Source organism: Biomphalaria glabrata, chromosome 5 (genome assembly GCF_947242115.1).
Source record: "Biomphalaria glabrata chromosome 5, xgBioGlab47.1, whole genome shotgun sequence".
In the NCBI taxonomy this organism is placed as follows: domain Eukaryota; kingdom Metazoa; phylum Mollusca; class Gastropoda; family Planorbidae; genus Biomphalaria; species Biomphalaria glabrata.
In genome coordinates, this window is record NC_074715.1 from 23,761,174 (window position 1) to 23,788,121 (window position 26,948).

At 29.9% G+C, this 26,948-nt stretch overlaps 2 protein-coding genes and 1 long non-coding RNA gene across 5 annotated transcripts; 2 read left to right on the forward strand and 1 right to left on the reverse strand.

The window, feature by feature from the left end:
- On the forward strand, positions 1-3,339 carry LOC106065442 (SOSS complex subunit C-like). The gene is made up of 6 exons (XM_013224257.2): positions 1-153; positions 1,626-1,689; positions 1,807-1,879; positions 2,004-2,070; positions 2,791-2,847; positions 3,217-3,339. The coding sequence occupies exons 2-6, from the start codon at positions 1,659-1,661 to the stop codon at positions 3,325-3,327; spliced, it is 339 nt and encodes a 112-aa protein (XP_013079711.1). The 5' UTR covers positions 1-153; positions 1,626-1,658; the 3' UTR covers positions 3,328-3,339.
- Positions 3,340-3,765: 426 nt separating this feature from the next.
- On the reverse strand, positions 3,766-25,172 carry LOC106065440 (transient receptor potential cation channel subfamily A member 1-like). 3 transcript variants are annotated; one of them, XM_013224254.2, is made up of 23 exons: positions 25,032-25,172; positions 24,705-24,826; positions 23,443-23,681; positions 21,318-21,468; positions 20,885-21,049; positions 20,521-20,630; positions 20,303-20,390; positions 19,493-19,545; positions 19,128-19,219; positions 16,228-16,360; positions 15,261-15,338; positions 14,750-14,889; positions 14,057-14,232; positions 13,437-13,520; positions 13,172-13,317; positions 12,131-12,246; positions 10,797-10,998; positions 10,354-10,419; positions 10,016-10,202; positions 8,551-8,596; positions 7,847-7,929; positions 7,322-7,377; positions 3,766-7,238 (listed from the first exon to the last, which is right to left on the reverse strand). In XM_013224254.2, exons 1-23 carry the CDS (start codon positions 25,133-25,135, stop codon positions 7,209-7,211), a joined length of 2,667 nt encoding a protein of 888 aa, XP_013079708.2. In that variant the 5' UTR covers positions 25,136-25,172; the 3' UTR covers positions 3,766-7,208. The 3 variants fall into 3 exon arrangements, with proteins under 3 accessions (XP_013079708.2, XP_055886822.1, XP_055886823.1); XM_056030847.1 differs by having other exon boundaries at positions 25,016-25,133; XM_056030848.1 differs by lacking the exon at positions 25,032-25,172 and having other exon boundaries at positions 24,701-24,828.
- On the forward strand, positions 20,964-25,597 carry LOC129926492 (uncharacterized). The gene is made up of 2 exons (XR_008778178.1): positions 20,964-21,061; positions 24,401-25,597. It is a non-coding gene; the product is annotated as an uncharacterized LOC129926492 (long non-coding RNA).
- The last annotated feature ends 1,351 nt before the right edge of the window (positions 25,598-26,948 follow it).

Here is a 26,948-nt window from a genome sequence, read left to right on the forward strand (position 1 = left end):
CCTATACATTGTATAGGTAGATCTGTGGGCTATATCTAGCTAGCTCTTCTTAAAAAAAAAGTAGTCACCTCGCGTGTTGTGTAGATCTTCTATTTTTCGTTTGTTTATTCATGATATACTATCATATAGACTAGTTCCATGACCATGGTGATGGTAAGATGGTTTATTCATACACTATACACTAGTCTAGATCTAGTCTAGATGTGTATAAAATATAATAATAAAGTGACTATTCTATTAATTCTAGAAATTTCGAGGCATAATTCTATACAACAGGGCAGGCCTAGATGATACTAGATCTAGTAATTCTAAAAAATTATAAATATATTTAATATATCATATCACTTCTCGTTCTAGTCTAGATTCTAGATCTAGTTTTTATTCTAGTCACTAGACTCTAGTTAATTAGTACTAGATCTAGATCTAGAATCTAGTAGTAGATCATCTAGTTACTAGTACTTCTACTAAGACTCTTAGTTAGTAAGACTAAACTTCTAGATTTAGTCTAAGATTAGGTTTAGTGTTTAGTTTAGAATAGAGTTCAGTGAGTTAGATGTTTAACTTTTAATGTTATTCAAGTTATTGTTAGATCTAAATCTAATATATAATTTATTATTGTTATAATGATATAATTTATAATTACATATAATGATAATCTAATCTGAGTCTAGATTCTATTTCTAGACTCTAGATCTAGCTATATTATATAAATATAATAAGATAAGATAATGAGATCCCTAAATTATAGTAAATTTTAAATAGAAAAGGCTAAAAGGAGACCCTATGTATTCTATATGAATGATATTACTAAGTATATCTAGACTGAGTTATGAGTTGAGTCTTTACTAAAAAAAAAATGTAAACGAGTAAATCGAATTTCATTAGACCTCATTACTTTTCTCATTAGACTCTCATTAGAGAAATGTTACACATCTCTATTCCTAGGCCTAAATACTCTAAAACTCTAATTCAACTTTAAGATGATAGAACTTCTCTTCGCAAAGATAGTTTTATAATTAAACACATGAACATACTAATTATAGTCCATTCATTTCATATTTTAATCAAATATATATAATATGTAGGCCTAAAAGCAAATGTTTTTATTTGAAAAAATTGATTTAGGTCGATTAGCTATTTTGATAGCTCCATTCATACTATTTTTACATTCTCGCATTTGCTATACTTATAACATTATTATTTCATTTAATTTTTTACAAAACACTCTCAGTGACTATATTGACAATGATACGCAAATTATATGTATATATATATATATCACATCGTTAAATTAGTCCTTTAGTACAAGACTTGTATAGACTAGGTCTACATTAAACTTAAGAGTTTACAAGTCATAGACATACTCATACTACTCGTAGGTCTACCACTACAGTAGTACAGTTTATATATTATAGATTTAAATATTTATAATCAGTCTAGACTGTAGATCTTACTTGTGACTTGTCTAGTCTAGTCTTTAAGTCTACAGTGACTACAGACTACAATGACAATACTAATACATACACTTTTTCTAGATCTAGATCTACAATACATCACACGATCAATACATTTCACCAAACATTTTTTGAACATTCGCTGACCATCTCATTTATTCAAATTCACAGATCTGTTCATTGTGATTTGTTGCATTATTTTTCATGGCTCACTCACAGCCTCCTCAGACACAAGGTTAGATTTTGACAAACAAAGCTACTGATTATTTTAAAATATAATTTCAAAAACGTACTTTTTTTTTGTTCAGTCTTTTTTTATATTAGAGTTAAATTTTTTTAAATTTTTGTATAGAAAGACAGAATCGCAAGTTAATTGAACATATTCATGAACAAAAGAAACGACTACAGCATGGTCACCACAGCAGGTATTTAATTTCTTCTAACAGCCTCTACAAATATACTGGTATACAATTTTAAGAAGCCTTTTATAAAATTAGTGAGGCATTTTATTTTTCTTGTTCTGTTTGTTAAATTAATTTTTTGTTTCAGTATGGCAGTCTCAGTTGGTGTAAGTCCAGCACCCATTTTAAACAGCCCAGCAGCTACAGTTCCAGGAGTAAGAGCTTTTATTTTTTTTTCTGACACTAAAATAACTCCTTAGCAAAGAGGTTCGGGGAAATTGAAAAAAAAAACTACTAAAAATAAAACAATAATTACAATATGTTAAGTTAAAAAAATGTATATATACCTTTACAATAAAAACAAGCTCTGAAAACTCTCTATTTCCAGTGTAGGTTGTATACACTGTAGTATCTTACACATTGTGGTATCAGAACTGTGGTTTGAACAATTTCAGACAAACAAAAGAGCCAGAGATCTTTACGCAGCCAATTTTTTATTTAAATTAAAAAAAAGAGCGACTACGTTTTTTTTTTTCAAATGAGACATGATGAGCTCTTCTTTTAAACAAAACACTGCTGGTAACTATGGCATTTATTTTGATGCTTATGTAGAAGAGAATACATTTAAAATCATATCCTAGATCTAGTAATATCACCAGTCATCACAGTATTGATTGAAATTCTCCTAGTGATGGTGTGGTTATTACATTTTAATGAACAAATAAAAGAACAGCTTCACATTTGATGAGCCATTCTTACCTGTTAAGCTTCAGAGAAGTTGCTTTTGCTTGATCAAATAGTTCCACTTGTTTCGTTGGTTCTCTCTTTAAGTTCTCTTATCAACATGAAACACTTTTTCATAAAGCCTATTTTTTTGTGTACATGTAATGTACATTATTGTAAAATAATATTTATCTTCTTGATTTTCATTACAGCTCTCTGCAGCTGAATATGCTAGTATAAGTAACCCAGCACAAAGAGCAGCTCTCCAGGTAACAGAGTGGATTCTTTGTCAAATTAGTTCATTTTTATGGTTGCTGTAATCAGTTTTTTAGATGTCAAGCTCTATCTCATCCAAAAAAATAGACTTAAACTATGCTTAAAAATAAATTAGTATTCACACTTTAATTTTCATGTATGTCTTGCTTAACTACCTTTCCTATTTGGGCCACTAATTATCAAAAGCTGTTATGAGTTCTTTTGACCATCAGAGAATAATTTCTATTAGTTTTAGTCTCAGGGGATGCATGTTATTTTGATTGCAAGTATTATTAGTCAAATGATGAATTAAATAAAAAATATTTTGGAGACATTTAAGATATTTCAATTAAATTCCTCTCTGAATTTTTTTTTTTCTATAGCATGCTCATGCCAATTCTGTTGGTTATTTTATCACACAAGATTCAGCATTTGGAAACCTTATTCTTCCAGTCCTTCCAAGATTAACAGATACAAAAACAGAAATAAAATAGCCTGAAATTGTTTGAGCCTTTTTGTTTCTCTGTTTTCTTGTCTGCAAGTTCACATTTAGCACTCTACACTGCAGTCAGATAATAAGCAAACTCAAGGCCTAACAACCTCGCTTTGTTATTAAATTTAAAATTTTAAGTTTTCATTATTTTTTATTTTTTAGAAGTTAATTTGTAACTTAAGATCTTAAATCAATGTTTTAATTGACTACCTTGTATTAATGTTCTTCAAAGAATTCAGATCTTAAATAATAGTATGGTTTCTGTTTTTATATAATTTATACATCTAGAAAGTGTTAGAATGATTAGGATAATATTAAACAGTTGACATTTTTAAGCCATTAGTACATTTGTTTATGTAATATTAAGAGAATTTAGTTTAAAAATAGTGTTAATTCTTGTAACAGGGTGTTAGTAAAAAAAATGTGTCTTGCTACAGAAATCATTCCCATTTAATTTTATTTATCCTTATCACATTCAATGAATGTTTAATTGTTTCTTTAAACATTTTTTTTAGAGTGAGCCATATTATAAAGTGTTTTATGTCTAGCTCAGATATAGAGTACAGCTTATGAATTATAAAGGAATGATAATAAAATAACCATTACATTTGACTGCATTACACATACTTTGTACTCTACCAGTTAAGTGTCACCTTTCAAAATAATACAGAAGAAAAAATTATCTATTGGTTAAAAAAAATGTGACAATTATTCTCAATTTTACTTTTTTAAACCAACTTTTATTGAGTACAGCAGTAATAAAGTTTTAAACAGCTAGTGTTTTAAAAAAGAAATCAATGCGTTAATGTCTGAAGACCGCACCATATTCTGCTTGACTCATAGTTGGATGTTCTCGATGTCACTAGAAATTATTATTGTACTTCCTATGAGTTTAGTGACTTATTTAGCAATGCACAGTTGGTGAGGAGAATAATGTTAAGTTGTATGTATGGATATGTTTTCTAAACCAAATAATACTTATTTTGGTAATCAATGCACTTAATTTGTTTTTTATATTTAAATGTGTAGTTAGGTCATTTTAGAAACTTAACAACTAAATTCCAAAATTAAAAAAATGACAGTCCCATCTCATATATGTGGCAGTCAAATTATCAAATGTTTTGTCCTTGTTTACATTGTTATATTTAGTTCTATTTAAAAAAAAACAAACAAGAAGCCAGGCTTAAGTAATTATCATCCATTTATTTGACCTAATTACTTGTTTTTTTGGTATCACATTTTTATAAAGCATAGAAATAGTTCAATGAATTTAATCAACTATAACTTGGTGTATAAATTATGTGATCACACTACTAGTATAATAAATAACAATGCATTGAGCAAGTAGATATAAAAATAATGTGTAAATTTTTTAAAAACTTAACAACTAAATTCCAAAATTAAAAAAATGACAGTCCCATCTCATATATGTGGCAGTCAAATTATCAAATGTTTTGTCCTTGTTTACATTGTTATATTTAGTTCTATTTAAAAAAAAACAAACAAGAAGCCAGGCTTAAGTAATTATCATCCATTTATTTGACCTAATTACTTGTTTTTTTGGTATCACATTTTTATAAAGCATAGAAATAGTTCAATGTATTTAATCAACTATAACTTGGTGTATAAATTATGTGATCACACTACTATTATAATAAATAACAATGCATTGAGCAAGTAGATATAAAAATAATGTGTAAATTTTTTAAAAATTACATAACTAAATAAATGCAATTATCCAACAATTTGAAAAATAAAGATTTAGTAATTGGTTTAATTATCATACATCAGCTGTACATTAAAAAAAAAACAACTCCAGTAGGAATGTAGATCTACTAATGTCTACAAACCAGCAAACATTCTTTACTTTAATTTGAAGGTTTAGAACTTTAAAAAAGAATCAATATTGCAAGCTTAACTAATTTCCTAAGACAATGGTACTAAACACTAAATGACTGAATAACTGAGTTCACACAAGGATAGGAAAAAGTCTCCAGTTTTATGTTAAAATACAAAGGCTTACCAGGAAAGGAAATCAAGTGTTTCAGAGTGCTGCCCTATTCACTTTAGCTCCCTGATTTCAATCTATTTACATTCAATAAACAGAGAACAAAAGATTTCTCAGATAGTACAATTAGACAATAAAATAGTTCAATTACTAGACAATATTTAAAATTTGAAAGTAAATAGTTAAAAATTAAACAGTTCATACAGTAAAAAATGGAAAAAAAAGTAAAAGGTTTACATTTTTTGCTTAAAGTTAAACAGCTAACTAGATCTATGTTCCAGTACAAAATGAAAACATAAATTAAACAAGGTTACAAAGACAGTTTGTGTGGAAACACAAACCGGCCCCCGAAGTGGTCCACCCAGGCAGGCTTCAATATTTTCAGAAAGAACATCCAAATGAAATTATATCAAAGACAAATGAGAGATAAGGATGGAGAAAGAAGGTTGACAGATCTTGTGTAGTGCCCCAATGATGCTGCAGATCAAAGGATAGGTGCAAGTTAATGCAAAGTTAGATGTGAACCTGGCCTAACTAGTTCCCCTTTCAGACCTTGTGGTCTATAGGGCAGATGATGTAAAGTTCATCTGTTTTTGTGGCCTATGGTTAACGAGGATGTCATGTAGCCAGCACAACGACCAACCGTCTTTACTTTTCCCCAACTAATGTCAAGTACCCATTAGAGCTGGGTAGACTCAGAGGCGCCCAAGGATTCCGAAGTTGAAAATCCCAGACTTCGAACCCGGGACCCTCGGTTCGGAAGCTAAGCGAATTACCGGCCTCTCCTGGTCTTCACTTAATGTAATTGTTTTGAAAATGCTTAATATTTTATTCGAATTCTCTAAATCAATGCATAAAAAAATGATCAAGAAAATGAAGTTTATAAGATTACTATTTGTTTTAAATTAGGTCTAACTTACAAAACAAAATATTTTGGCAACATCTTTGTGACTTAATTTACAACAGGGAAGTATATTTTTTTAAATACCACATAAATAAATATATACTTAATTCATAAGAATAAATGGCAGGGTGTCATTGAAATAAATCTGTCAATCATATTAAAAAATGAAACAAAAAGTAAATGGTTCAAAACCTATATGTTACATCAGTGGTTCTAAAACTATGATCATCAGACCACTAAGGAGTCCTTGAGACAAATGTATGGGGTCCACAGAAAGAAGAAAATTGTATACAACTAAAATAACTTCTTCCCTATATGATCAGATAATATTATTAAATACTCCACTTGCCCCTCACTACTCTTACTCTATGATGACCTAATCCAAAGATTGGAAATCCTTCACTTGGATATTCCCGGCTGTGTGTGGACAAACTCAGGTCAAATTACAGATGAATCCATACTAATGCAGGAATAGCTTATTCAAAGGTCAAATTACAGATGAATCCATACTAATGCAGGAATAGCTTATTGAAAGATCCACAAACAAGGAACTTAAACCAAAAGGTATACCACAAATTCTGGTTACAAAAACAGATTTCAATTTTATATCCTGCATTATGGATCATCTTAAATTTTAGCACTGCACAGATAACAAACAAGAATTTTTTTTTAAGGGTTAAAATATGTTTACAATATTATTTATTTGGTAATGTAGTTAAGGAAATGTTGATGACTTGTATAAGTAAATTTTATCTAGATATGATTGACATCAAATAGGCAAAATGCCCTTAAAATTAAGAAATTAATTACACTGTCAAATATACACCAAATAAAAACAGAAAAAAAAAATTACTTCATTGAGCAAGAAGAGTTTCTTGATGTTGACTATAAGATTGTAAATAATGTATTTCGGAAGTATTTGATTTAACTGCAAGATTGTAAATAATGTATTCGAGAAGTCTCTTGGCTGCTAACAATTGGTCGATTCATTCACATTGACCTAATTTGTAAAAACAAAATTCAAATTCAATACTTGTTTTATTTGAAAAGTTATAAGAAATTACGCTGAGAAATGATTCTTACCCTCTGAGATTGATCCTGTAGACTTGTAAAATTCTGAAATGATGCCGGTGCGTGATCTGTAATAATAAATGTTCTAAAGTAAAAAAGTTTTTAAATACAAACTCTGTTTTATTCCAAGGAAAAGATTGATTCACAAATATCTGTTCAAACAGGAAATATGAGAACAAAGGCCATGAGCACATGTTGTATCTTTTTTTGTAATTGTAATTACAACTATATTCATTTTGAAAACCAAAAAAAAAAATTTATGTTGATTTCCTAAGTCTCTTTCCTACCTAAGACTGTCTCTAACCTACTTTAAAAAAAAAAAAGTTTTTAACAAAAAGGGCTTATGGTATTATGTATAGCATAAAAAAAAGTATTATAATGAAAAAAAATTGTAACTATCACAAATGTTGTTGACATTTGTTGCTTTTTTTTTTTTTAAGATTAATGAGGGATATCAAATTTGACAGTAACAATTTTACCAGCAAAATTTAACAACCTTTCTATTCACTGTTTTGTAACAACAAACAATATGCTCACCTTGAAGCTCTGAGCCAAATCCTTTGAAATGCTTCTCCTTTTTTCTCCGTCTTTTTTTCTTACCAAGTTTTTCATTGTCATAACTTATGTAAGAGAAATAAGGAAATATTTTCTGTTATATTTATTGTGTTTTGCCACAAAATAGTACATGAGTCAGTACAAAATATTTCTAATCTAGTGCAAAAATATCTTAAAGACATACATTACTTAGTATGTTTTAAATCAAGCAACAACAAATTCTTTTTAAATTGGTTTGTAGCTAGGAAAAAAACAACTTACATCTAGAGAAAGATCATATATATTTGTTATCCTAAGAAGTTTATACACAGTAGTTTAAACTTTTTCATAAATATTCTCCAAAAAGCCAATTGTTTTTCTAAAATTAACTTTATCTATTATTTATCATTAAATCATTATTCAGAATCATGTGGATGAGAAATATGTATTTGTATGTGACATACAGTCATTTTGTCTCAGAGTAGAAAAGTGCCGTGCAGAAGTTGAATGTTATTACTGATGTTGATGAGGAACTCAAATTTAGTGTTCTTAAACTTAACTTTTTTTAAAAATCTTGAATGCCTCAATTAGAGCTTGACTTCACATCTTAATCTTACAAACCAATCATCACAAATACACTGTGCACTTGTTTTGATGGTTTTGCTCTACCTGTGTTGCATACCTTACATCAATGAAATGGTACGTACCCAACATTCTCTAAGCTTTCACTTACTGGACTTGCACTTTGAAAATCTTAAAGAAAAAAAATGATACATGCATACATTATTAATTCTCTTCGAATGACAATTTAACTGTATACTTTACAAGCACTTGATACATGAACTTTAAACATACAGGCAGAAAATAATATATTGTGCTTTGTAATACAAAATGCAAGAATGGCTGGAAACAGTGATCTCTTTATAGCATTGACTCTTTCAAGTGCCATGTTACTCTCAGTGAGTAACTTGCTAGATAATATTTAGTTCACTTTCTTTTTCATACAAAACGTTTTATTACTCCCTTTTTATTTTTCGTATGTCAGGGTGATTGTTCTTGGTTTTGTTAGTAAATTGAATGTAGGAAGAATATCTTTTTTTTAAAAAAAGACAACATTGTGTTAGTGGTTCCTCTTTTTTTAGTTTATTTTGAGGGACCCGTAAAAATGTAAATTATACAATTTTCTTAGTACACTTATTAATCTTTTATGAAATTTGAAGTGAAAAAAGTGTTTGTTTTTTAACTTTTCAATATTATGGATTAAATATATAATTAAAAGATTAAATCTTTCAGTAAATTGATTATTTTTATTAATTTTTTATATCTTTCCTTTTTCTTGAAAAAATTATTTTGTTTATTACACTTTTATAGCCAATTCATATTCTTTAAATTAAATTTTTTTTTTTTAGATTATAAAATAACATTTAAAAAGTTAATTTATTTTAAGTAACTTTACCCCATCTGCATGTTTTGTTTGTTTGTTTTGTTAAATGTTTTACATAATTCGGATGTTCCTTCAGAGTTGAAGATAGTTTACTTCCTAGTCCAAACCTCCCGCAGGACGACGGGGGATGGGAGCGGGCAGGTTTTGAACCCTCGACCGTCGATAAATCCGAACGACAGTCCAGCGCGCAAAACAATTTATTCCCACTGAAAGAGAGGTTTTAAAAATCATTGGATTTAGTTGACATGTTTGACTAAGAAGTTTCCTTTTGCTCATTAAAATGTAACTGCACTGAAGCCAATGTTATCCCTTGTCTTACCCTCTCTGTAGATAAAAAAGAAAACATTCAAGAAATCAATAATGAATAAATATATGCGCTTTAATTGAATTGATAATTCTTTGGAACAAACCAAAGTGAGAATGTTACATGTCCAACTACCTTCAGTACAACGCTTAAATGAAACAGAAAGAAATAATAGGGAATAAAATTAATGTAGAAAATCCACATCTCTATAAGGACAGTCACTCTTTTTGATTGAAACCAAACATTAAAACATTAAATTTTTCAATCCTGATATCTATTGATTAAGAGACCAAAATACTCTACAAAAAAAACATTATGGAGATTTTGAAATGACAGGTTCACATATAATTCTTTTTTTTTTTAACTAAATATAATGTACAGTGAGAAATACAGAAAGTACTGAGAGAAATACAGAATATGTTACCTGGTATTTGTTTGCTTAATGATTGTTGTAACATGTTTTTCACTGATAAAAGATCTTTTTGCATTTGAGATGTAATATTTAGCTGCTCAGTTTGAAAACTAATCAGTGATTGTTTGATTTCCTCTACATCGGAGTTGGGTTTAAAAAGTTGATTCCTCCTTTCTTTGCTTGTGTTTTCTTCATCCTCCTAAGAATACAATAAATATTGCATCATAAAAATGTCACATTAAACAAAGAATGTATGATTCCTAAATCTATTTCTTTATTGTATTTAAAAGGATGATAGAAATTAAAACTCAAATATGCCTTATGAAAAAGTATAAACACCAGATCCTTACTGTCAGGTGTGATCGGGGATCACCAAACTGTAGCTTGAAGAGTTCCTGTAAATCATCCAAATTCTCCTGTAAAATATTTTGAAGTATATAATATACAAAATAGAAAACAAAATTGATAAGCCAAATATAAAAGAGAACTTTGAAAAAAAAAAAAGCTTATCTGTGGGGAAGAACTTAATCAATATCAAACTTAATTAATTAATTACCACTAATTAATTGGCTAATTTGTTTATTGATTCAAATTTTGTTAGAAACCATGAATAATTGTGCAAAGTAGCAACTTGATCCAATTATGGGAAGGAGAAGAAATAATGTGTAAAAAAAAATTCACCAAACAGACAGAGAGAGTTGCTATAAGCTTTGTAAAAACACATTGGTACATTTGATAGTTTTTACTTCAATTACATTTTTATAAAATTCAACTAAAAAAACAATATTGAAACCTTTATTTGAAATGTAATTCTTTTTAAATCCTCTTCCCCTGTTTGTGTCATGTCATCATCATATTCATCTTTCAGTGGACTACAGAACTCGTCAATGTAGTCTAAAAACTGTTCTTTTCTCTTTCTACTCATGCCTTCCCAAATGTTCACCAGAAATATTGCTCTTTGCATGACAGAGTTAGCTTGAGCATTGTCATAAACTCTGAAATACATTCATTCCATTGTTAGTTCAAGTCATTGATATGATCATGTCAAATAGCTTACACAGTACTTACTGATATTAACCCATTTATGCTGAAGATTGCAATTTTAGAAGTCTTTTTTCCTTGAAATTCACATAATGTTGTTTATAATTATTACAAACAAGAATGTAAAGAGAAAAATTGTTTATTACAATGAGTGAATAGCTTTTGCCTAGATATTACTGAAACCAGCAAAATAAGGAACCATGGATTCATTAAAGCTGACATCTTTTTCATTTGGAATATATTTTATAATTCTATCTTTCAGTTCTTTTACTAGAGATAGCCACATTTCCAAACAACTTTTGTTAATTTCTTCCTATTTGATCTTCATCATTAGAGACATTATCTTATGGATTAAAAGTGGGATCACGTGTGTATGACTCTGCATAGTCAACTGTCAAAACAAATGAAATATGCAGGTAAATATGCAACAAAGAACTGGGCAGATTTTGTATTGTATCACCTTCATGTCATGAGTCCTTGATAATGGATGATGTTGCATAATTAGGTAGCTGTATCACATAAAGTTAGGTAGCTGTATCACATAAAGTTAGGTAGTGTATCATATTAGCACTAGTTCAATGGTAGAGTTTGTTTCTGGCAGGTCAGTTCTTTCATGCAAAGATATCATTTGAGGGTATTTAGAGAGATCTTTAAATGTATAAATAATATATTATTAATCGTGATAGTAGGGCTTTTGCCTTATATTCCAAAAATGGAACACATAAAAGTGTGAAGTCAATGGTATTTTCTTCTTACAGCACAATAGCATCAGCGTCATACATGAGGTAGTTCAACAAAGTTACATTGTCTTCAAAAGGTATTTTGAAAATGCACATCACAACAAATAAATATTTGCAAGGCAGTAGCTAACTCTATGCACAACATGATAGAATATATCTCCAGGAAGAAGACGTGAAAACTCACTGCCCAGTTGGTAGCCTTAAGAGAATTAGACACAATCAAGTTTCATGTTACTTTCAGTTCAATAATGGAACACTAGAGGCAGAGATGAGTTGATTTCATTTTGTGTATAGGGCTATGAAATCATTGATAGTTTGACCTTTTGTCATTCTTGTTCAATCTTACCTTTGAAATGTATCTGACAGTAGAGCTATAAACAAATTAAGGCACAGGATAGCAGACAACATAAACCAGGTTCCTAGTAATAGGTCAGCCATAATACTGTCTATCTTTTGCATATTCTGTGATAGAAAAAAAAAGCATCAATGGGATGAGCAATGTTTGAAATGAATAAGAAAGTTTGAATGAAGCTGGTTAATAACTTTTATTTTCACAATACAATTTTCCAAAAGTTATTGTAACAAATTGTCTCTTTACATGTAAAACTAGTCACGAGCAGCTAGTTCAGCTTCATTTATATGTAGCAAACAATGATTTGTATTACAGCAGTTTCATAAATTTGATCAAATAAATAATATTTACTTTTGACAAATCAGCAAGATAACAAAGATAAGACACAATATTACATCATGATCTGGCAGGGGACATAGAGTCCTCCATACCTACAAAGTATTACAGTTAGGCCTGACAGGGGACATAACTTCATCAATCCCTACAAAGTATTACAGTTTTGCCTGGCAGGGGACATAGCTTCATCTTTCTCTACAGTCTACACAATGAAGTAATATAGCCTGTTTGGGCAGGGGATATAACTTCATCTTTCTTAGACAATAAAGTATTACTATCTGACCAGAAACTTTGTGAAATGTCTTAGAAGAGTCCAAAGGCAAAAAAAAAAAAAATTATGAAAGATGACATCAAAAGTAGGTTAGCTAATTTGTGGCCAAACTAATTGGACATCTAGTAAAATCATCTTGAATGAATACAACACCAAATATTGTGGCTTTAGATAGAAGGAAATACTAAGTAAAGAAAGATTACTATTGATGAAAACAATATCATACTTTATAAGGTCTGAGTGTCTGACACATAAAAACAGACTGTAGGCTATATCTCTTTGGTCAAAGAAAATCAAACTAAAAATCAATACAAAACAATATTGTGATATATTTTCCAACAATAATATATATTTTTAATTATCTTCCATAATTTCCTTTACCAGAAACAAAGCTATAAATAGTAATTGTCAAAACTATTTCCTCTTACATCATAATCATAATCATCAACTAAAGTCAGACGAAATGTACTGAAAAAGATTTCTCCAGGATAAGTGAATCCACTGACAGTGACTTCTTCTGTAGAGTTGTCTGCAGCCATTTTAGTACCTCCAAATATCATCCAAAAAGCTGTCACTGTGAAGGGATGGAAAATAAAAAAAAACAATGAAATAAAATGGAATAAGAAGACATTGATTGCTGCAATGTTCTAAAACAATATGGTATCAACCTAGACACTAGAAATAGATACTTACAATAAGGTATGTAAAACTCCATATATAAGAAAAGAAATCGAACACAATCTTTCAACATGTGGCCTAACATTACTATAAATGGTCCTGGTAGAAACAAATGCAATTTAAGTTTAGAGTTATATATGTCAAGCTAGAAATGTTGCAATAGATTGTTTAATGACATTTTTAAATTTTTTTTGTTTACAAAAAAACTGATAAGTGCTAATGGGAGATAATGAAAGATTTTGAAGATTTAGCAGTGAGTTATGGTTTGAAAACGTTTAAGGTTAAATTTTGCTTCAACATTCAACTGTACAACTTTAAAAAAAGGAAAACAGAATGCAGCTTTGATACATAATTTCTTTCATAAATTCTACATTTTCTAAACAGACAATGTAATATGAAATAAAGGTAATATTTAGTTGTTTTTTTTTTAACATAACATGAGGGGTGCATAAAAGTCCTTACAGTAAAAGAGTTTTGAAAAAAGTGAAAGAACTGTGAGTAATTTTCTATTTTTATGTGAACATCAAAAACTATGATACAATATGACTACTGGATAGCTGTAAAGAAAGTATTATAAAATAAGTTATTGAACAAGGCAAGACAACACAATATTTTATAGGATAAACTAGACCTACCTAGCAATGCAAAAGCTCTGGCATGCTTCATGAGTCGTAACCAAAGTAAAATGATAGTTATCGCCATTATTCTAATGTGGACTTTAGCCAAGACCTCAGAATGATCTATAATATCAGCAATATGTGTAGCCATACAGATTAATAAAAATATGTAACAAATCCAATCAAAAATATTCCTGAAAAAGATAAAGAGTAAAATATTTTATCACTAACAGTTGCAAAAAAAGATACAAATATAATACTTATACTATCTTTGTATTACAGGTGTTTCATCTAAAAACAACTGTATTCTTGTAAATGTGTATACAGGGATTAAACTAGCTGATCATGTTTACTGATAATCCTAATTACTGATTTAAATTGTTTTAAGTCATTGGCTTGCATGTCAGATTTTTTCTTCAATTTAAATAAATATTCTATACTTACATATTCTATATCTACATATTCTGTAAAATTCTAATGTGCATTTCAGTTATCTTTCATCTTAGAGTTGTAAAACATTTTTTTTAGTTTGATAGTTTGGTGACTTTTAGTAATTTAATCTTTATGGTGATACAATGATAGTTTTTATTGATTCTGAAGCCTCAAGTATTTTATATTTCTAATCAGAGTATAAAGAGTTTACTATGCAATAAAGTTTGTTGATTTCATTTTTCTTCTTCACCCGTAATGATGTATTTAAACTTCTCTTACCAGGCATCATTAAAATACTTTGGCCTTAGATTTTCCAACTCAGCTATTTCACTCAGCAAATATTTCTTTTCTCCAGGCCATCTTGGATGGCAGTACTCTAAATCATTTTTAATATCTCCTTTTCTTTTTGTTTCCCATGCCTAAAGATAAATAAAAAGTGTAGTTTTAAAGATAATTACGTGATTATTTATAACTGAGTAGTAGAATAGAACAATCTATTTTGATTTGTTTCTTCCCTTTCTTATCCCAATATTTTCTTGATATTGAAAACATTATAATACAGATTAGATATGACATTGAGTTAATGTCTGGTTCATACAAAACTAAAATAGAAAGATAACAGTTGAGATCTAGAAAGATTAACATTATGCTCTCTTTTTAAGTAAGAATGTTAATTCATTTGAGAATGTAGAAATTAGTGGAAGTTAAAATGGGGAACAAAAATGGGATTTAAAAACCTTTATCCATATAATTATTAAATATCAGGTCGTTTGGTTTGTTGTTGACTTACATCATGGTAATCCTGCGATCGTCTGAACTCCATGATTTCTTCATAGATCTGATAGAAAGTCAATAAAGCTGCTAAGATCTGCAGAGAAAAGAAATTGAAATTCAAAAGTTGTTTAAAAAGTTGATAAGAATTTATTATGCATTTATATTTAAAACTAAGAAATTAACTTAATAACTAGAAAATAAATACAAAATTATGTAATTATAATAAAAAAAATATTATCTTCAAAATTGAAGTTAAAGGAATATTTGACATTTTTGAATTGCTATAAAGTCTCAGCTGAGACATACTGATAGAAATGAAGTCATTGTGTTATGCAGATTAATTTAAGCTTTATTTTCCTCACTAGCCCTTTTCTTCAAATGGAAACTTTTTTTTTCCTTTGGATCTTAAACATAAGTGTAATGACCTATTTAATAGTTCATCTTTATAAAAAGCTTTCTATGACGTTATTTGCTTGAATAAAAATATAGCATTGTCATTAATTTGTAAGGCCAAATACATAGTAGTAGGATATTTCCAATTCCTTATTGATTTTGTTTAAGATTGAAAAGCAAATCTGTTTAGCATCTGAAGCTTTGGCTTAATAAAATATAACAAAATTCTAAAATGATCTTTTGACTTTTAATATAACAAACTAGTCACTACAGCTTAAAAACTTTGTGATCAGAGCCTCAACTTATATTGATACTTTAAGGCTAAAGCAAAAAAAAAAAAAAAAAAAGTACATTGTAGAAGTAATTACACATCCCACAGAGCAATTATATGTCACTGCTGTTTGTTTGCTTGATTGATTTTGTCATTTCTGCTCCTGATACAATTGTTGAAGAATGGCTAGGAACTTAGGGGACAGCTTGGATAAACCTCTGGAATAATCACAGCTCAATGTGTCTTTAAGTAAGATCTTCTAATTAATTTGTGTTTGTTTGATAACATTAACCTGAACCTCACACAAAATGAAACTTACAAAAAGTACTATCCTCCAAGTGTCACCAGGTAGGTCATAATAATGCCTTTTGTCATACTCTACAACCAGTCCAATGATAGTCCACAGGAGAATGTAAATAAGATTCAGACAAAGATGAAAGATAGCAGATCTTCTAAAAACAAATAAATACAAGTAACAACATTAAGACTATTTAAAATGAGAAAATTTACATTTGCAATCAACATATAGAAGAAGCAAAAAATATTTCATGAGACTTAACAGTCTATGGGACAGTGAGGTTCAGTATGTTCTGTAGTCAATATTAACAGGTGTGTTTTGTGGCCAATGCAATGGCATAAAACCTACATATATATATTTATAGCTTTATTTTGTTGTAACTACAATAACACAAAAGTGATAATTTCTAGGCATTGATGTTGCTGATATCTTTGTGAATTATTTACTTATATTATTAATTACTTAAACTAATTATTAAGCCTTTACCAAATAAGAATAAATAAACAAAAATGTGATTTCTAAGATTTTAACTGTGATATAAAAGTTGTGGATCATATTCAATCAGTTTACAAATGTTGAAACTTTTGTAAAACAAAATATTAATAAAACATACTATCACTACAATGAAATATGCATATATATATATTTATTTATATATATATAAAGTATATACATATAATATTTAGAAACTATATATATCAGTGGTTCCCAAACTTTTTTGTCTCGTAGACCCCTTGCCATGTTTTCCTGTTTTCGGTAGACCCCCTGCTCAACTTGCACATTTTTGCAAATTCATTAACATTTTTGTTTAAACAAATTTCTAACTGTAGTGAGTTGAGGAGTGAAAAAGTAATTTAAAACTACACAACTTAGGATATTATGTTTATTATACGAATTTGTCATTCTATGAAGTAGTCTTTCCAACATTAAATATTAATTAATTAATTAATTAATTAATTAATATGCCTTAAGTATCATTGTAAAAGGTTTCGCATAGAGCAGTTTCTCGTGTATTTCTTGATCTTTCACGTGTGGCTCAAATGTTGAATCTGCTGAACTGTTTTCATTAACAAGAGATGGGTCAAAGGCGAGTAACTGGAGCCTAAACCAGTAAACTTCAAGCAGGAAGGGCTCATTAGCCTTGGCTTGCTACCCACCTAGCAGAAGGAAAACTGAATTCAAACCTCTGCTGCCTTGCTACTATACCCAAACATGGGAAAGGTCTCGTGGGTCAACCCTAAGGAAATATAAAGGAGACGGTGACCAATAGCGCCAGTATTTCTCTTTCTCTTTCCTTGGGGGTTCCAGGTTAGGGCTCGCCTTGTTGTGTTGGATGCAGGCTTGCGAAGGGTGTGAACTATCCATCTCCAGCGTCTCTGAAGGATATCTACTTCAGTGGGCTGCTGCTTTGTTCTTTGCCACAGTTCCTCATTCAAAATCTTGTCTGGCCAGCGGATCATAAGAATTTTCATCAGGCAGGTATTGATGGATTGCTGGATTTTTTTCATGGTGGTGATGGTGGTTCACCAGGTCTCTGCGATCTGGAAGCAGATGGGCAAGACATGGCGACAGTTGGAGAGACTCGCCCAGAACCGAGATGCCTGGAGGAAGCTGGTTGGTAACCTATGCCCAGAAGGGACAACAGGCATAGATGAGATGAAATGGTGACCATTAGACAGTTTGTAGCACACAGCGCTACACCTTGTCAGACCAAACTGTATTTATGTATCTTGTAAAGATTTACATAAGAAGCTTTTAATTTTATAACTCATGCCACCGAAGCGACCTTGAACTGTATTGTTGCTTAAAAAGAAATTCTTTTAATAATAACAGATGTAGGTTTGTGCAAAACGGCTGGTAGAATCAATGTTTGACCTTTGCATTTTTCCGTATTTTGCTATAAGAAAAGAAATCTTGTAAGACTCTCACAAACCACCATCTTCTCTATATGATGTCGAACTATGATTTTGCGGGTCTATTTTGAACTTTGAGTGTTCGAAAGTTTTTAAAATCTTTATTTTTGTCAGGGTAGCATTGTCTCAGATGATCTTCCAGCGAACCTGGTTCATATCGTCATAAAAAAGTCACTTAGGCTTGTTCGACAAGGAAGGAATGAATCCCAATTTTATTTTTAAATAATTAATGCTGTACTGTCTGCATTTCTTTTTTTTTTTTTGTTCTAAATATTAGTTAAATGTAGACAAAATTAAGCTATTTAAATAAGTATTGAAATTGATTACAACAATTTTTCATTTGAATAGCAGGATAAATATTTAAAGGATTTATGAAGGTACAAATCATATATTAGTGTATGCAATAATTACATTAGTGGAATGTGAACATTAAATGTGCTTAAATGAAATCTATTATCGTAGACCCCCGTGGGCATCTCATGGACCCCCAATTTAGTTTTTTACTTTCGTAGACCCCTTGGAGGTCTTCGTAGACCCCTGGGGGTCTATATAGACCACTTTGGGAATCACTGATATATATGATACTTTTTAATCTGTACTCTGCACAATATTATGTAAAATGGAATTTAAATGTACAAAAATCCCAAATTTCTCAAATGTTTTTTATTGTAAATTCCCTTGTATTTAGACATCTAAACTGCCTTCATTGGAAAACAATACATAGAGATGTTTGGAGGATGCAGATTAACATATCATTATTTATTAATTATCGCAAGCACAAGCTCTAGGAAAAAGCACAAGCAAAAACAGACACAACATAGCATCGTTATAAAGATGTAGTTTCAATTACATGCAAACATTAGCTGGATATATTCACAACATCTTAAGTTCTTTCAGAATCTACAGTTCTTTTAGATTAAAAAAAATCTATCTTAAAAGATCATACAATCTAGCTTTCTACAACTTTTCCCCTTTAAGCATTGCTTTCCCTCTTCCCTTGATTCTTACTTTCCATATTGATCCCACATTACATCCAGCAGACGTTTGAAGACGGGATGCATAATTAAGTCATATTGTCTTAGTCCAACAGCAACATGCAACTGAAAATAGTTTTTTGCTGTTTTGAAACTAGTGAATGTAAAAAGATGATCACCATGCTTTGATAAAGACTCATCAAAACAAAGGCATTAAGAGAAAAAAGACCAAAAAAAAATCTTTAACAAAAAAAAAACATTAACCAACCAGCATTACTGTTTGGATGGATAATTATTGAACTATAAATATTACATCAACATTTGTCTAGGTAATTAGATGATTAAAAAATGTAAATGTTGCATTCAACGTACATCGACTTAAATTTATGGCATACATACTGAAGTTTGAGAGCTTCCACTAACATTATGGTCTGAAATGTTTTTTGATGTAACTGTAAATAAACATTTACGTGGGATTAGTTCCTTTTTCATTAAATATATTTCATAAACAATGTGGTTATTCCTATCAAAATATATTTAATATACAAGTACTTAACATTGTGTGGTTGTTTTCTATGCATATTATTTCAAATAAGAAAATATGGATTTTTATTAGCTACAGTGTAATATTTTAACTTTTCATTTTGAAAAGTTAAAATATAGAAAAAAAAATCTGTAACAATGTGTAGGTCAGTGATAGTGAGGAACTGTACTAAAACTAGATACACTTCAGAGCAAAGTTAGAAAACATAACAAGTAATCATTATTTACAAAACAGAAAAATAACCTAATTTTAATCTCAGCAGGATTCAGACTTATTTTCAAACTTATTCAAAAAATCTAGTTTGGTTTTACGTATTTTGGACATTCCTTCAAAAATGAAGATTATTATGTCCTAGTTCAAACCTCATGAAAGACAGCTGGGGATGGTAGCAAGCTGGGCTCGCCCTCATAAACGTTGTAATACAGGATCAGGCAGTCAGTAATCTTTCTTTTCAAGTGTCATATAAGTATTAAATGGTAGCCTGACATAGGCAGGAGAACCAATGAAAAGACACAAAATTCAAATCAGTAATAAGTTACTCGATTAACATAAAGATACCTGATATAGGTTTCATCTAATTTTAAGAAGAAATGTCTGCAGATTATAAGATAAGATAGGCTAAGATAAATCAGTATTAAAATGTTAATCTCCAATTATATTCAAACCTTTTTCACAGAATAAGTAATTGAGAGAATAATACTGCTTCCTGTTTGGACGGTCTGTTGAGTGCATCTGATTGAGGGCTTCAAAAGCCTGAAAAGAGAGTTAAATAATATTCTTCAGTTGGATATTATTCTAGATCTTTCTTTATCAAAAAATTAATGATTACACATTTAATATTCAGATAGTAACTATCTTTAAAAATACATTTTTAAATATGTACCACAGGTGGCATTTTATTTATCATCCAAGTTATGGCCCTTGAACCATCATTGGCACTTGAATATCCTGGAGCATTTAACTCCAGCAATAACTTGGTGGTCTCGCTACGATCTAGAAGGAAAATGATCACTGTATTACATACCTTTTAAAAAGTATAGCATTAAATATTAATATCTAATTGTTGTTGAAACAGTTATCATACAAATTAAAAGCATACAAGATTGAAAAGTTTAAGATGTTGTTTTTTTTATATAATATACAATGAATGTGTTTAAAAATATATATATATATATATATATATATTTTCTCAGTCAGTATTATAGTGTTTGAGAGGTTCCCAAATTTTTAGGAAATTATTTCTTTACCTAATTCAGCAGCAACATAAATGGGTGTCCTTCCTTTGTAATCCTGGATATCAATAAATTTACACTTTTTCTTTACCAGAGCTTTCAGTGAATTGACAGCATCATTTTTGGCAGCATAAAATACAGGAGTTTGCAATTCATCTTTTGTCTTAGCCTCAATGTCAGCTGCACAAAGAAGTAAGGAATAAAAAGTTCAGCATTTTTACTTCTGTATTTAATAAAAAAATATAGCAAATATTGTCTACTCTTTGCTAAATGAGTTTCAATAAGCATACAATGTGACAAAGAAGTGGAAACATAGTGAACAATTGTTTCAATGAAAATACAAGACAAAATATCAAATCTATTTCATGTATAAATCATTACTTAAAACTGTAGAATGTAAATCTAATTTTGTAATTATCATTATTTCAAAAATGTTAAAATTTCTCACCTTTGTGCTTCAACAGTAAATCCACCATAGGAACATAATCCACAGCAGCTGCCACATGTAAAGGTGTTCGTCCATAATTATCTCCCTGATTAACATTGGCACCTTTTTTGATGACATATAGAGCAACATCTGTATGCCAAGCTCTAGCAACCTACAAAATTAAGATATTAGAGCACTGATAGAGGGGAGACAATCTTTTAAGATAAACTGATATTAGAGAATGTCATAGATTTAAGTAAATGGAAATGTATTTTCATTACAATGAGTATGCTTTTTTTTTAGCAATATCATTGCAATCATCTAAATTCAAGACAAATATACAAAAACATACAATGTAAAAACTCTTCTTAAAGAGAAATGCACATTTTCCTTTCACTGGCAGTATATTGAGATTTGAAATTTCAAGTTAAATATGAACTATTAATAATAATAATAACAATGAACAAAGATAAAAACAATTGTCTTCAAGTCTGAAGATAAAATAAAATTTTATGTGCTTTTCTAATTTAAAAACAAAAAAAAACCTAATTGAAATCCATGTAAAAGTGAAAATATTTGACATTATATTCCTATAGAACTAAATGTCAGGGTTATGTTAAGGCCTTAGCTCGTTTGCCCGGGCCCCTGACATTTAACCAGGCACCTTCGTGCTTACAATAAATAAATGACTCACTGGTAACAATGTAAATATTTAATGATATAAATATAAGTATGATGACAAACTAATGGAGTAATGACATTGAACATTTTAAGACTGTGAATTTATTAATTAAATAATAATTCTACCCCTTGCTGTCCCACAACGTACACATTAATGTTCGAAAACACAACACACTCTGACACTGCTGTCTTTAGTCACCAGCGTAGACTTCCAATCCCAAGCTAACTCCCCTAAACAGGGGAACACAGAAGAATCTCAACAAACGTTACACCAGCATAACAAAACCACTCCATAAGCCTACAAGCAGCAAGGCAACAAAGAAAATGCGTTCAAAAAATGTGCACTTAATAAACATTGGTGCTAATACCATAATCTACGCACCGACACTAAACTTATTAGGATATATACATTTAAAAACCTATGAAATAATTATTTTTATAGATGTTTTAGTGGCACCTAACACAATCAAACTACATCTTATGATCAAATAGCTGATTTAAATGCTACTAAATATGCAAAAGTGTGTTGAAGGCCTAAATATTTTTTTTTAAATCTTATATGATAAATTTAATTGAATGGACATATTTTAAGAACTAGAGAAAAAAGCCTGAGGAGCTAGCAATAGATACATGAACATTTAATTCCTTCAGCACTTAAAACCATCTGAACAAGAGATATACAACTGCAGAGAAAGGCTACCATTATTATTTTCAAAGACAACACAGCCATTGTTGACCTCAATCCAAGTTTGATATACACTAACTCCAAACAAATTAGTAGCATTTCCCTACATTTTTATTTAATATCCCGAAAAAAATGAATAATATTGCCAATTATCTTAAGAATAATCATTTTTTTAAAATTCAAATTAATATTTAATTACAAATGCCTCCCTAAAATTTGTCCTCTGCAGTTCAATCTGGTCTGGACAAAGTAGTTGTCTTCTCTTTGTGATTGTTGGAACAGAGAGCTTCAACAGCTTTTTTGTTTCACTTTCTTGACATTTCAATATCATGCAAATAGTCTTCAAGAATTACCAAGGAACTTGATGCATCATTCTTTTACATAGTGTGGACTATTGGTTTTAATTTGTAATGCATTTATTATTACATCATCATTTTTTTTTAATTAAAGTGTGTTTATTGTATAATAATATAAAACCATCAAATTATATTTTAATTATTCAATTAAATTAAATATTCAATCCTATTATAATACACAAAACAAATGAATAAATAAATAAAGTTTTCATTTAAAACCCATAATCACAAGAAGAAGATGATGTAATAGCTATCATTTCTCTGAACAATAATTTCTATTTACAACACAAAGAGGGTTTTTTTTTGTTTTTTTTTGTAAAGAAAAAAATAAATAAGTATCATTTTAAACCTGTTTTGATCTCTCATGAAAATGCATGGCTATAAATATTAAATTCAATAAAAAAATTTAGACAAATAAGCTTACCTCATGCAAAATTGTTTGCCCATATTTGTCTGTGCTATTGATATCGGCTCCAGACTTAAGTAAATTCTTAACATACTCTAAGTCAACAGTTTCATTTTCATTAGTTGACTTTCCTAATTTGGCAAAGTAGTTAATTAATTTGTGGTTGAGAAACTCTTTTATATTTCTTCCATCTGGCTTATCAATCATTTCATCAGTCATCTTCTTTAGTTTATACAATCCCAGACATGATGACGTTTCTGTGGAATAAATTAATGATCAAACTAATGAATGACATGGGAGCATGGACAAATGGAATGTCATATGTTCCAAGAAAACATTAAACAAAGATATAAGTATCATGTTTTTAATACATGTGTTGTGATGGGTGAGGGTTAAAGTACTTAACATTAATAGCTACTTAGAAGAACAACATAATTTATTTTTATTTGATTGAACACATAAATCATTTAATAACATCCGTTATTTTATTGGATTAATATTCCTATTCATGATGCCTACTAGACTGGCAACTGCATGACCTCAATCATAACTAAATACTTCTTTATTGGCCACTTAATTGAGTGATTTTATACTTCATAAATCACACAATTCATTTCTGCCCAATTAAACCTTGGCAAAACAAAATAAGACTATAACATGGAACATTATAACCAGTGGCAATTGCCACATGATGAGACAATGGGCCTTCTAAAGGACAAGTTCTATAGGGAATTGACTGAAATGGATACCAATGAAAACAAGGAAGTTAAATATTGATTTCAATGACCACAAAAACAGGAAAACTCTACTTTGCCTGTCACAAGATCCTTAAGTATTTATAACAGACTTTAGATATTCTTTAGTTTCAATGGATTATAGTATTTGGTTAGCATAATTATCATTTTCTGTATATTTGTGTAAATTAAAAAAAAAATTCTACAGGTAGTATTATATTTTTTTTGTTGTATAATTTCAGACATTTCTTCAGATAGGAAGATTATTATGTCCAAGCCCAAACTTCATACAGGACAGCAGGGGATGGAGGGTTTGAACTCATCAGGATCATAAAGTCAACAGTCCAAAGCACATACCACAAAACCAGGCAACCATTTGGATTTTGATAATTTATGTTGAACAATGGAAATATATAAAAAAAAAATATTTAAAGACTAGATTAAATTGAAAAAAAAAATTATACACAATACACATATGGAAATATTATAAATTCGTAATTAAAATATAGGACTTAACTTATATAATTTTAAACAAAAATCACCAACTATTTGACTTTTGCATCCTGCGGCAGCAAGCATAAGATTTCCACCTCAAAGCATCTTTTTTAACTCTATTAAAGAAAATGAGATCCTCTGCATTTAATTCTTTATTATCAGCATCCATTGTTCTGAAAAAGTAAATAAGAAAGCTTTGAAATTTAGTAGGATCTATATATAAATTGTAATAATTATTTTTGCTTAATATAAAATATTTCAACACTAATGTCAGTAATGAACATTTGTACACCTGTAAATCTTGGAGTTAAGAATTAAACATAAACTTTGAATATAAACAAAATATAGATCTACTTACTTACTTGTATAAAAGTTTACCTTTCTTTCCCTGGAGATATTGCCTGTGTTTTGTTAAGTGCTGATGAATGTTCTTCATCTAATGGCATTATTTTTCCTTTATTGTACTTGATTCTGACATCCATGTTTGTTTCTTTAATTCAGTAATAAATGATAGTCAACAAAACAATATAGAGTAGAGCCACGGCCATAGCCTAAACACACAAGACATATATGAAATATATGAGTATCTATTGCAAAGTAAAATAAGTTTAGAGGTCTAAAGACAAGGGCGTCGGTGCAATGGTTATATATTTATATTGATAAATAATTGTGCCATATGTAGTTTAATAAATTTACCTCTATGAAAATGTCAAAAATAACTGATGTAATTGATATTTATGATAGACTATACAAAATATATATTAATGTAAAGTTTGCTAAACAGTTTTCAGTCATGATCATGAATCATCATGTCTTGATTATATTTTATTAATGAATTTTATTAATACGTAACTTAGCAGTGACAAGAAATACTTCAAATAGTCCAGACTGGCAGACTATCGTCGTCTATCACCAGAATATCCGTAGACATCCTCATTTAAATTGTTGTTTATTTTGTAAGTTAAATTAATATATAATATAGATCTCTATGTATACCTAGATCTATAGCTAATCTTTTATCTAGATCTAGTACTTAGTAGATCATTCAATACATTGTTACCGCTTTGGTTGGTTGCTAGACTGATCTTAATAAATAATGACATTGGAAACGGAAGCAGTCAATACAATAATTCTGTCACACTGGACTAGATTTAGTATATCCGATATTCGTACGGGAGTCAACCCCGAGGAAAAATTAGGAGCTGACGACCCTAAGGCAGTTTGCAGCACCTGTCAGAACCTGCTGACCCCAAACTGTATCGGCACTGCCGTTCCTTTGGATACATCAGCTGCGTGGAGAGGGGGGAACTGATGTGTGGGCGACAACGTTCCGACCACAGTTAATGCCCATTGCAGGCATTTCCATGAGATGATCCATAGTCGCTTCGCGACTGAAGGACATAGAGTCTAGATTCGTACGGTTATTTCCCTTAAATTGCTAACATGTCAAATTCAGTCAATTGTATACCATAAATATAGAAATATCTATAGATTGACGAACAAGACTGTTTGTATTCGCTCATTTTAATGTGCCATCTAAAGCGAAAAAAAAAATCTAGTTCATTGGCTGATAGCATCACGATCTTGAAATATTGTCGATGGCGCGAATCCAGCTCTACATCTGGGAAAAAAAACAAAACAACTCTCTGAACCGAAGAAAATTATAGATCTAAATAAAAGCCTCAGTCAACTCATTGGTTTTCTAGGCTGATTCGGCAGCTCGCTCCAGGTTCTAATGGCAATACGGAAGAAAGGAGCACTTGTACAAATTTGTCTTAGCATATGGAATAAGATATGTGCCGTTTTCTTTGTCTAAGTATTTTGTTAGGTTTTGTTTTTCTATTTGTAAGTAAATTGTAAGTCATCATGCTTTAGTGTTTTGTGTATCATTGCTACCTTTTTTTTTTTTTTTGTCTTCTTTCTAGAAGTGTCCCTATATACATTTTTTTGATTTTGACTAATGTTGTTATATAAGGTTTTTTGTTTGTTATTAATCTCATGGCTCTTATTTGCGGCTGATATAGTTTCTGCATGTTTTCTTGAGTTGAGGGGTCCCAAGCAGAGAACGCATACCTATTCTATGATTATTTGTATAACCAAGGTTTTTATGTTCTTATTTGATTTGTAAAGATTTTGTTTAAGAAACCCCAATGCTTTAAGATTTTAAATACTTTCATCAATATGGGGATTCCATTTTTTTTCATATTTATAATAACACCTCTGTATTCTGAGTTTTTAGTCTGTTTAACTGGTTTACCATGAATAGGGGATACTTCAGTTTTATAAAGAAGGCTG